Below are 12,027 nucleotides of genomic sequence, written 5' to 3'. Positions count from 1 at the left end.
TATCTCCCCTCCACACACCAATCCCGGAGACCCGGTGCCTCTCCCTCGCACTCTCACTTGCTCCCTGAGCCCCGCTATTTCACACCCCTCCCCACCATTACTCCGCTACCATCTCCCCGGAGCCCCACTGTTTCCCCTCACCAGGAGCCCGCTGTTACCACCTCTCCCTCTCCCCCGGGGCCGCGCTACCTTCTCTTGCCCCTCCACTCCACTCCACTCCACTCCCCTCTCTACAAGCCCAACTTGGTTCTCCATTGAACAGGTGGGATGTGCAGCCCCCAACGCAAGAGTCCAGTGAAGTGCTTCAGTGAAGGGCGCAGCACACAGCCAGCGGGAATTGGACAACATTCCCCCACTTCATTATTAATACATTCAAATCTGGAAAATGGCTTAAAAAAAAACGAAAAATAAATTATTAATATGCAATTTTGTGATTGATATCGGCGAATCCGTCTCAGTAAAGTAAGTAGATCTCTGTGTTTGGATGCTTCACTTACTTTTGTGTTTTTTCCCCCTAAAATGAAGACAGCTGTATAGGGAGATGTGTTCCCAGGTACGAGCGAGGCCACGTTTGCAACTGTGACATCGAATGTATTCGTTATGATGAATGCTGCGAAGATTACAGAGATATCTGTACATCAGGTAAACAGCAGCAGCTAAACATCTCGGCCCACTTGTTAAAACATGTATTAACCTCTGGAGAGTACCTGTCCAGGAAACAGATCTCTGCCAATTCAAAGATAAAATCTTGCATTCTGATTTCAAACTAACAAAAAACCTGAGTGGGATATATAAATTCCAAAAGTAACTACATTTGTTCTCGTTTAATGGATATACATGTAATTAAGTGCTGTATTTTATTGTCATGTTATTTCATAATCTGCAGGATGCAAAGGCTCATCTTGATAACCAACCCCAAATTACACACTTGTGTATCTCAGTTTATTGGTTATTCTTATGTCTCTGCATGTTGCTGAAAGGCAGGTGTGTATAGGGAAAATGTAATGTAATTGTGTGTGCACACAAAGCAGAGGGCTATAGCCATATTCATCCTCCATTTTCAAAACTATTCCAGCTGAGATGTTACTGAAGATAGACACCAAATGCTGGAGTAACTCAGCAGGACAGGCATCATCCCTGGATAGAAGGAATGGGTGACGTTTCAAAACGTCACCCATTCTATCTATCCATATATGCTGCCTGTCCCGCTGAGTTAATCCAGCATTTTGTGTCTATCTTTGGTGTAAATCAGCATCTGCAGTTCCTTCCTACATATGAGATGTTACCGAGTTACCTTGCTCAGTACTCCACCATGTTCTCTAGTCCAGTCAACAAGGTGACCTTGTACTTTGCTTGATGTATTCGAAAGAGAGTTAGATATAGTTCTGAGGGCTAAAGGAATCAAGGGATATGAGGGGGAAAGCAGGAACGGGGTACTGATTTTGGATGATCAGCCGTGATTATAATGAATGGCGGTGCTGTTTTGAAGGGCCGAATGGCCTACTTCTGCACCTAATTTCTATGTTCATACCAAAACCTGTTCTTTGTACAGAAACCTCCTGTTCTGGACGCTGCTATGAGAAGCACCAACGAGGACGGAAATGCCAGTGTGATCCCATCTGTGTGAAATACAGTGATTGCTGTGCTGATTTTGCTGCAAACTGTGAAGAAGGTACAATAAGGCTGCCAAGCTGTGGGTGCATGTCTTACGTTTTTTTTCACATTTTCTCGGTGGGTTACGCAAGATAACATTTTAGCTGAAGTTAATCATTACAATGTTTGATGACTCGGACCGTAATATGTTAAAAAACTAAGAAAAATCTAGCTTATGTTATATTGATACTTCAATCAGCATTGGTCCTTTGCATTTCTGAAGGCAGCTAGGAAACTTTCCATGAGAAATTTGCTTGGAGTTTCTCCTGCAAGAGAACTAACACAGAATAGTAACATAAAACATTGTTTAAATTGCTGACACCTAATTGAATTATTAACATCTGGAGCTGTAATTTTTCTTCAATCAAATCGTAAATCACTAAAATAAAAATCAGAACCTTCACTATTTATTTTGCAATTTGAAAGATCTAGATGAAAAGTAACAATTTGACTTCCACCTGCCTAATGCATTTAAAAACTGTGAAGTTCCCATTATAGCATTTCAGTTATAAATTTGCATTTGAAGTAATAATTTTGTTAAGATTCATTTCACCTCACCTCTATACAGGTCTCTCACTAATGTTGTCAGCTGCATGTAACGTAACAAGTTTGGATGTGTAGCTTTGTTTTCATTAGAGTTACACATCTGAAATTGCTTTTTTTCCCCAAAGATAAACGTGATTGTGACTACCCGTCGAGAACTCTGGCCACCATTTTCCCCAGAGGTCTGATGTTCTCTCGATCCTCCCCCACTTCCCTCCCCAACACTCTGGCATTGACCTGTGTCCAAACACAAACATTTCTTTCTCTAATCACCCCACCTTCCGGCCTCCATTAACAGCCATCCTCATTCCTTGCTGTATTTAGGTTCCCCAGCACTAGACCTTCCTACTATGGAAAATCCAGAATTAAATATTTATTGATATGCCATACAAGAATTTCTGAGCATGCTTTAAGTGCCCAATATCAATTTCTAGTCCATGCTGTTCTCTTGTGTTCTATTGCTGGCACAAACTGCATTACAATTACAAAAAAACATGAAATGTAAACATTAGAAATAAATTGTGATTATTCACTCTGAACTAATTTTTTATCGTAGACATCCAAAAAAGTCCCATGATTGTAGCTACTACAAGGTCACCTTTACCAGTCACCAGCTTCACAAAGAAACCAACAGCAGCTGAGATAATCAGTGATACACTGCTCCAACAAGATTCTGCCAACCATTTGAATGATAATGGAAAAATCAAGGAAGGACCCTTGAAGTCAAGTATGAAACAGTTTTCTTCTAACAAATTGTGATATGCTCAATAGTGTGCGATTCAGCCATGTGTCAAAACCTTTTTAAATTAGCACCATCGTCAAATGTAATATTTATACTGCACCAAGTGCAGTCAGATTCTGTGTGCAGATTCTAGGCTGCTAACTGCTTTATGCTTCAGAACAACAATAATAATAATAATACATGCTATTTATCAGCATGCATGAACTCCTTAACTTACATGACAAGAAGAACGTTTTAATGGAAGGCCAAAGACCATGGATCATTAGACTGGGGAGAAATTCACAATGTATAAATGAAATGATTGAAACCCAACTGTAGAAATCCACAGTCTATGGTGAAATGATTGATATGTTAACAAATGTTCTGGCAATAGTTAAAGGGGACACAAAAGTAATGGATGAGCTTTAAGAATCACACATTAAATTAAATTAGTTTGAGGAAGAACAGCTTTGCCAGAGAGACTAGAATTGGAATCCCCCTTGAACCAGAAGTCTTAGTGGACAGAACAGACAGCTCTAATTTCTGGATTACAGTCAACATTAATGATGTACAGACACATGGTCCTCACTAAATACGTGGGATCCATTAGAGGCAAACACATAGAAAATCCAAGTGCAAAGGTAGGGACTATTGAGACATCTGTCAGGAATAAGATCCACAGAAATTTCAAAGAAAATTTTGAATAATGTGAAACTGTGCAACAACACTTCCCAGAATAAGATATTAGCAAAGGACTATGTTAACTGAACATGGAGTTGTTGGCTACCATGATTAATTAGGATAAATAGGAAAATTACCTTGTGACGTTGCTCAAAATCAGCGTGATGTTTCCATTGTCAGGTAATTAATTGATAGCTGACCATGAGTATGTGCATAAGAAATGAAGATGGCTTGTTAGTGAATTATCAGTTTTTCTGATTTATCAAAACTTACTTTTACAGAAACTGAAACAGCTAAAGAAATTGAAGTATTGACCACCGTAGATCCCATCAAATTTAAAAACGACAAAGACGATCCTGTCGTTCCTGAAAATAGCTCCACAGATCCCCAAATCCTGGATAAAAGATTGAAAACAACCAATGTTCCTGAGGTCGCTTCCACAAATTCAAATATCTTAGTTAAAGAAACAACAGCAACAACAACAACTGTTCCTGGTGCATTGGATAGAGGAATGACAACTTATCCCACCCCTGAAGACGGGCCCAATGATTCCAAAATCCTAGATAAAGAATTGACAGCTGCTCCTGAAAGTGATTTCCTCAATTCAAAAATCCCAAACAATAGGATGACAGCGCCCACGGCCACCAAAGATGCTTCCAAGAGGTCTGAACCCCTGAGTAATGATCCCTCGGTTCCTGTGGATCAATCTAACAAATCCGAAAGCGAGAATAAAGGAACACCAACCATCGTGCCAAAAGATGTTTCCAAAATCTTGGACAAGAAAATGACAGCAAATGGTTCTAGAATATCGGCGAATGGAATGTCAACTGCTGCTCCTTCCGCAGCTGTTTCCAAGGATACTAGAATCTCGGATAAGGGAATGGCATCGCTTTCTGTTCCGGTAGGTGAGACAACAGCATCCAAAATATTGTATAAAATGTTGACATCTTCCCCATTTCCTGAGGATAGGACCAGGGATCCTAAAATCTTGGATAAAGTGGTGACGACACCCTTCATCCCCAAGGGTAGGACCGAGCATTCTAAAATCCTTGATAATTTAATGAGTACATCTTCCATGTCTGACGATGGGACCAGGTACATTAAGATCTTAGGACGAGGATTGACAACGCCCTTTGCTAACGCAGATAGTTTCACAGATTATAAACTCTCAGAGAAAGAAATGACCACATCTTCTCTTGAAGATGGGAGGATGTATTCTAAAGCCTGGGATAACAGAATGACAATGTACAGTGTTTCTGGCGATAGATCCACTGATCGTAAAAGATTGGATGAAGGAATGGGAAAAAACACTCTTCCTGATGAAGCATCCATGAATTCAAAAATCTTGAGTAAAAGAGTAACAATATCCGTTGTTTCTAAACATGGAACGACAGATTCTATGTTTTTGGATAAAGGAATGACAACATCCTTGAGCACAGAGGTTGCTTCCATAGAATCTAAAATCTCAGGCACACGAATAATAACACATACTCTCCCAGAAGAGATTTCCTCAGTTCCAAGTATATTGGATAGAAGAATTACAACACCCTCCACTCCTAAAAATAGGACCAATGATTCTAAAACACTAGATAAGGAAATAACAAGTGTTCCTGAAAGTGATTCCTTCATTTCAAAACTCCCAAACCATAGGATATCCGTGCCCTCAGTTTCTGAGGTTACTTCCACAAGTACTAGAACTCTATATAATAGAATGACAACTCCTTCAGTTCCCGTAGACCATTCCGCAAATTCTAAAATCCTGGATAAAAGAACAACAGCAACTTCTATCCCAGAATTTGCTTCCACAGATTCCAAAATTTTGGACAAGGGAATGCCAACAAATACTGACCCTGAAGAGATTTTTGCTGGTTCTAGAATATCAGAGAGTAGAGTTACAACCTCTGCCCCTCCTGCAGTTGCTTCTATGGGTGCTAGATTCTCGGATAAAGGAATTACGTTGCTTTCTGTTCCGTTAGGTGAGACCACAGCATCTAAAATATTGTATAAAATAATGACATCTTCCACATTCCCAGAGGATAGGACCAGGGATCATGAAATCATGCTTAAAGTGTTGACAACGCTCTCTGGTCCCGAGGATAATTCCAGGGATGTGAAAAGTTTTGATGAAGGATTGACAACACCTTTTGCTAATAAAGATAGTTTCACAGATTCTAAAATCTTGGACACAAGAATGGCCACACCATCTGATCTTGAAGGTGGGAATACGCATTCTAAAGCCTTGGTAAGCAAAGTGACGACCCTTGGTGTTCCAGAAGGTGAGTTTATGAATGATAACATCATGAGTACAGGAATGCAGACACACCTTGTCACTGTAGAGACCTCAATGGGTTATGATATCTTGGATAATAGAAAAACAACTTATTTCCCTGTAGATGCATCAACAAGTTCAAGAATCTTAGATGATGGAATTACATTGCTCCCTGTTTCGGCAGGCGAGGCCACTGATTCTAAAACCTTACATAAAATAACAACTTCTACTTTTCCTGACGATGGGATCAGATATTCCAAAATCTTGGATCAGGAATTGACAACACCACTTTCTGAAGATGCTTCCATTCATTTAAAACTCTTGGATAATGGATTGGCAGCTCCTTCTGTTCCTGAAAACGAGATCATGGAATCTAAAATGTTATATAAAACTGTGACACCTACGGCTACCCCAAGTCTAGGAGAAGTGATGACGGATTCAGGAATCCTGTATAGAATACCATCATGGTCTAAACTTCCTGAGTATAAGAGGACAGATTCTCAACTCATGATTAATGGAATGACAATGAACACTGTTCCTCAAGATGGGAGTGTAGATTTTGAAATCTCAGTCACCGGTATGACAACTCACCTTGTCGCAGAAGGTTCTTCTTCAGATCCCGATAAACTAAGCAAAGAAATGACAACACGCTCCATTCCTGAAGATGTGACCAGTAAATCGACAAACTTAGATAAAGAGATAACAACCACTATTCCTGCAAGTGGTTCAAAGGGTTTAGAAATCCTGAACAATGGTACCATGATGCTCTCAATTACAGATGTTTCCACGAGTTCTAAAATCTTGGATAATAAAATAAAAACATCCCCCGTTCCCTCAGATGCGTCCACAGATTTAAACATTCTCGATAAAGGAAGGACAACAGCCTTTATGCCACAAAATAATTCCACAGAATCTGAAACCTTAGATGCAGGTATGAAAATGCATACAGTCCCTGAAGAAGCATCAACAGGTCCAAATATATTCAAGAGTGGAGTGGCAAATTTCTCTGCTCATGCCAATGCTTCTACCGATTCTGCAATCTTGTCTAATGGAATGACAATGCTCATGGTTCCAGCAGATGAGACCATAAGTTCTAAAATACAGTCTAAAATAATGATGACCTCCCCTTTTCCTGAAGGTGCTTCCACAAAGTCTAACATTTTGGATAAAGGAATAACAAGGTCTTTAATAACAAATGCATTTTTTTCTGTGGATGGGATAACAGATTCTAATGTTTTGGATAAAAAATTGGGAGCACCCAATGTCTCTGCAGATGCTTCCACAGATTCAAACATCCTGGCTAACGCAATAACTGCAACAGCTCTTCCTGAAGTTGGGACCACAGATTCTAAAATTAATAACATTACATCAACGCACAGTGTTCTTGTATCACCTAACATCACGGATAAAGGAATAAATGCAGCCACTCATCCAGAAGAAGCTTTCACAAACTCAACAGTCTTGAATAAAAGAATAATAACATCACCTCTTCATGGAGGTGTCACCATAGATTCTATATTTTTGGATACAGGGAAGACATCACTTTCTGTTGCAGAAGGCATCAAAACCTCAGATACACCTCTAACAACACACACTGCCCTAAAAGAGGCTTCCTCAGCTAGTAGTACATTGGATAAAGGAATAACAACACTTCTTGTTCCTAAAGGTAGGACACATGATTTTAAAATCCTGGAAAATATAACAACTACTATTTATGAAACCAATTCCATGGATTCAAAAATCATGGACAATGGAACAACAGCACGATCAGTTACTGAAGGCCCTTCCATTAGTTTTAAAATCGGGTATGAAAAAAATACAACTTCCTCTGTTCTTGCAGATTATTCCAAATATTCTGAAATTATTGATACCAGACTGACAACTCCTTCTGTTCCTCAAGCTACTACCGAGGATTCTAAGATGTCTCAGAAAATAACAACAGTGCCCATTGTTACCAATGGTAGACAAAATGACTCTCAAATCTCCAATATTGTGAGCAGACCATCATCTATTCCTGAAGATGGAACCACTGATTCTGAAATCTTGAATCGAGTATTGACTACACTCTCTGACCATGTGGATGGGACAAGGGATTCTAAAGTCGTAAGTGAAGGATTCACACCAACCTATGAAGACAGGTTTACAGATTCAAAAATTCTGGAAACAGTAATGACTACATCTTCAGTACTTCAAGATAAGAAGATACATTCTAAACTCTTGGAAAACATAATGACAACATACAGCGTTTTTGAAAGTGGGTCCACGGATTCTAAAATGTTGCAAGGAAGAATGAAAACGAGTACTGTTCCTGATGATGATGATGATTCCATGGATTTAGAAATCACGAACAATGGGTTGGCAATGACCTCGATTACTCAAGGAGGTTCTACAAATTCCAAAGTGGAGTCAACAGACACTGTTCATGAAGATGCCTCCACTAATTCTATGTTTTTGGAGAAGGGAATGCCAACAGCCACTGACGCAGAAGTTACTTTCATGGAACCTAAAACTTCAGACACAGGAGTAACAAGATTCACTGCCCCAAATGAGCCTTCAGCAGTTCCAAGTGTATCTGACAAAGAAATTACAACGTTCTCTGTTCCTGAAGATGGAACTAACAATTCTAAAATTCCGGATAAAGTAGCAACCAATATTCCTGTAAATGATTTTATGGATTCAGAAATTGAGAGCAATGGAAAGACAATGCCTTCAGCTACTGAGGACATTTCCACAAGTTCTAAATACATGGATGCCATAATCGCAAATTCCTCTGTTCCTGTTGATGTAACCACAGATTCTGATAACTTTGATAAAATAACAAAAACAGTCTCTATCCCACAAGATGCTCCTGAAGGAACAAAAATCGTGGAGTCAGAAATGACAACACCCACTTTCCTTGAAGAGACGTCCATGGATCTCAGAGTTTTAATTAATGAAAGAACAACTCTCACTATTCCTGTCACTGCTTCTACAGATTCACAAGTCTTGGACAATAGAAACATCACATCCTCTGTTCCAGAAACTGAAACCACAGATTCTAACGCCTTTTATAAAATAACGACATCATACTCATTTCCTGAAGATGCAAACACGGATTTCGCATTCTTGGATAACAAAACAACAACTCCTTCTGATCCCAAAGATGGATTCACGGATTCAATAATCTTGGATAAATTAATAACAACATCTTATGTACTTAATGAGTCCATGAATAACGGAATAACAGCTGCTCCTTCTGCTGAAATGGGGATCACAGATTCAAATACCCTTGGTAAAAATCTGGCAATTCCCACTATTATTGGGAATTCTTCCACAGATTCAGAAATCTTGGATAATGCAAAGACTAATTTGGTTCCTGAAGATACAACCATAAATGTTAAAATCTTAGATAATGGAATAAACACCCACTGTTCCTGAGGTTGATTCAACTGATCAAAGCATCTTGGGTAAAGGAATAACAATGTCGCTTGATCCTCAAGATAGGACAACATATTCAAAAATCGGACCTACAGACACTGTTCCTGAAAATGAATCTGTAGATTATTTACTCTTGGATAAAGGAATGGCCGCGGACTTTATCACAGAAGTTGCTTCCATTGAACCCAAAATTTCAGACTCAGATAGGGAAAAAAAACAACATCATCTGCCCCTGAAAGAGCTTCCTCGGTTCCTACTGTACTAGATGAAGGAAGGACAGCATTCTTGGCTCCTGAAGGTAGGACCGATGATTCCAAACTGCTGAATAATCAAGCAACACCAATTGTTCCTGAACGCAATTCCATAAACTCAGAAATCTGGAATAATAAGAATGTGTTGCCCTCAGTCACTGTGGATATTTCCACAGGCTCTAAAATCTTGAATAACAAAATGACAGATTCCTTTGTTCCTGTTGATGTGACCACGGATACTAAAATCGTGGGTAAAACAACGACAACAGCCTTCATCAGAAAAAAGACTTCTACGGAATCTAAAATCTTTGAGGCAGCATTGACGACACATGCCATCTCTGAAAAGGCTTCTGGAAGCTCCAATATACCGATTGATGGAATGACAACTCCATCTGTTCTCTCAGAACCTTCAATGTTTCATCAAATAACTATATCATTTTCCAAGGATACAAACACAACTTCCACATTCTTGACTAACAATACAGCAACTCCTACTGATCCTGTAGATGGATTCTTGGATTCTACCATCTTGGATAAAGGAATAACCACCGCTATTCCTAAAAGTGATTCCACCGATTCAAAAATCTTGGTTAAAGAACTAACAACAATACCTGTATCTCACAATGTGATAACAGGAAATGCCACTGATCCTGAAAATAGATTCTCGCATTCTAAGGTGTTGGATCAAGTAATAACATTATCTAGCATTCCCAATAATGGGACCATGAACAAAAGAATAATGACTGCCACTTTTACTGAAATTGGGATCACAGTTTCTCGCGCCTTGGGTAATAAACTGGTTTCTCCCACTACTGCTGGAGATGCTTCCACAGATTCAGAAATCTTGAATAATGCAAAGACAACTTCTTCTGTTCATGAAGATGGGACCATGCATTCTAAAATCTTACCGAAAGGAATATCAACCATTGCTCCTGAAAAGAATTTCACTGATCAGAAAATCTTGGACAAGCAAATGTCAGTTCCTCCAGACAATAAAGATGTTGCTACAGATTCTATAATCTTAAATAGAGGAAATAAATCCACCATAATTCCTTTACATGAAGCCACAGATCTTAAAATCAGGAGTACAGGAAAAACAATGTCCCCCGATCAGGAAAAACTGACCCCGTCTTCCAAACTCTTGGACAAAGAGATGTCAGGAACTCCTCTTGTTACGAAAAAGGTGCCAAGAGATTCTAGAGGATTACTTAAAGATGGTGCTCAAGATGGAACTGCATATTTGGAATTATCAGATATGGAACTGACAACGTTCATCATGCCCAAAGAGACTTCCGCAGATCCTGACATATTGGGTAAAGGAACACCCTCTGTTTCTGAAAATGATTCCACAAGTTCTAAACTCTCGGACAAACTAACGGGGGCCTTAGTTTCCACAGATTTTATATCCTTGGATAAAGACATCACAACTCCCTCTGTTCTTGAAGGTGCATCCATTGATTCAAAAACCTTGAATAACAATACAACATCCAACACTCTTGAAAATGGAACTGGAGCTACAAAAATCTTAAATATAGGAAGAGAACTATCCACATTTTCTGAATATAGGAATACAGATTCTGAATTATTAGATAATAAATTGACAGCATCCCCCATTCATGATGATAGTTCCGCAGATTCTACATCCTTTGACACGGGAATAGTAACATCTTTTGTTTCTAAAAATAAGACCATGCATTTAGTTCCTGAAGATTCGATAGCATCCAAAATCCTCGATACTGGAGTAACACACATCATCCCAAAAGAGTCTTCCATGAATACTAATATATTGGATAAAGGAATAATAACTACTGTTCCAGAAGATGGTTCAATCGTTACCAAATTCTTGTATAATGGAAGGCCCATGTCCTCTGTTATTGAAGATATTTCAGTAGTTTCCAAAATGGTGGATAACGGAATGACAACTCTCTCTGTTCCCGATGTTCCATCCATCAATTTTAAAGCCTTGGATAAAGGAATGGCAACAACGTCTTTTCACAAAAATGTTTCTATGGATTCTAAAACCTTGCATAATACAATGACAACATCACCCACTCCTGAAGATGGGACCACAGGATCCAAAATCGTGGTTAGCAGAACGACAGCCATTCCTGAAGATAGGATTATACATTCTAAAATCGTGGATAAAGTCATTATGGTACCCTCCATTATTGAACATGGGTCAACAGACTCTAAAATCTTTGATAAAGGAAAATCAACATCCCTTGTCCCATCAGATGCTATCACTCATTCCAAACTACTGCACAAATTAATGACAACAGCCTCTGTTCCTTGCAATGCATCCAGGGATTTTAAAAGTGGAGATGCAGAAAGGACAACACCCTCTGGTAACATAGTTAGTTCCACGCATTTGAAAATTCTGGACACAGGAATGATTACACCTATTTCTGAAGGTGAGAAAATACATTCCAATATATCCAATGAAGGAATGTCACATCCCTCTGCCCCTGGAGATGTTTACATGGTACCTCATA

The 12,027-nt window shown here is 39.1% G+C and overlaps 1 protein-coding gene across 1 annotated transcript in view; it reads left to right on the top strand.

Annotated features, from left to right (window-relative positions):
- The window catches only part of prg4b (proteoglycan 4b), a 138,309-nt gene that overhangs the window by 115,484 nt on the left and 10,798 nt on the right, over positions 1 to 12,027 (top strand). The window contains exons 3-6 of the mRNA XM_055642163.1: positions 526 to 642; positions 1,553 to 1,672; positions 2,753 to 2,923; positions 3,880 to 4,499. Coding sequence (XP_055498138.1) covers positions 526 to 642; positions 1,553 to 1,672; positions 2,753 to 2,923; positions 3,880 to 4,499 — 1,028 coding nt within the window. The remainder of the gene's footprint in view (positions 1 to 525; positions 643 to 1,552; positions 1,673 to 2,752; positions 2,924 to 3,879; positions 4,500 to 12,027) is intronic.

The sequence above is a fragment of the Leucoraja erinacea genome, chromosome 10, assembly GCF_028641065.1.
Source record: "Leucoraja erinacea ecotype New England chromosome 10, Leri_hhj_1, whole genome shotgun sequence".
NCBI classification, from domain to species: Eukaryota; Metazoa; Chordata; class Chondrichthyes; order Rajiformes; family Rajidae; genus Leucoraja; species Leucoraja erinaceus.
Note: the sequence above shows the minus strand (reverse complement) of the source record. Positions and strands in the feature narration are given on the sequence as shown.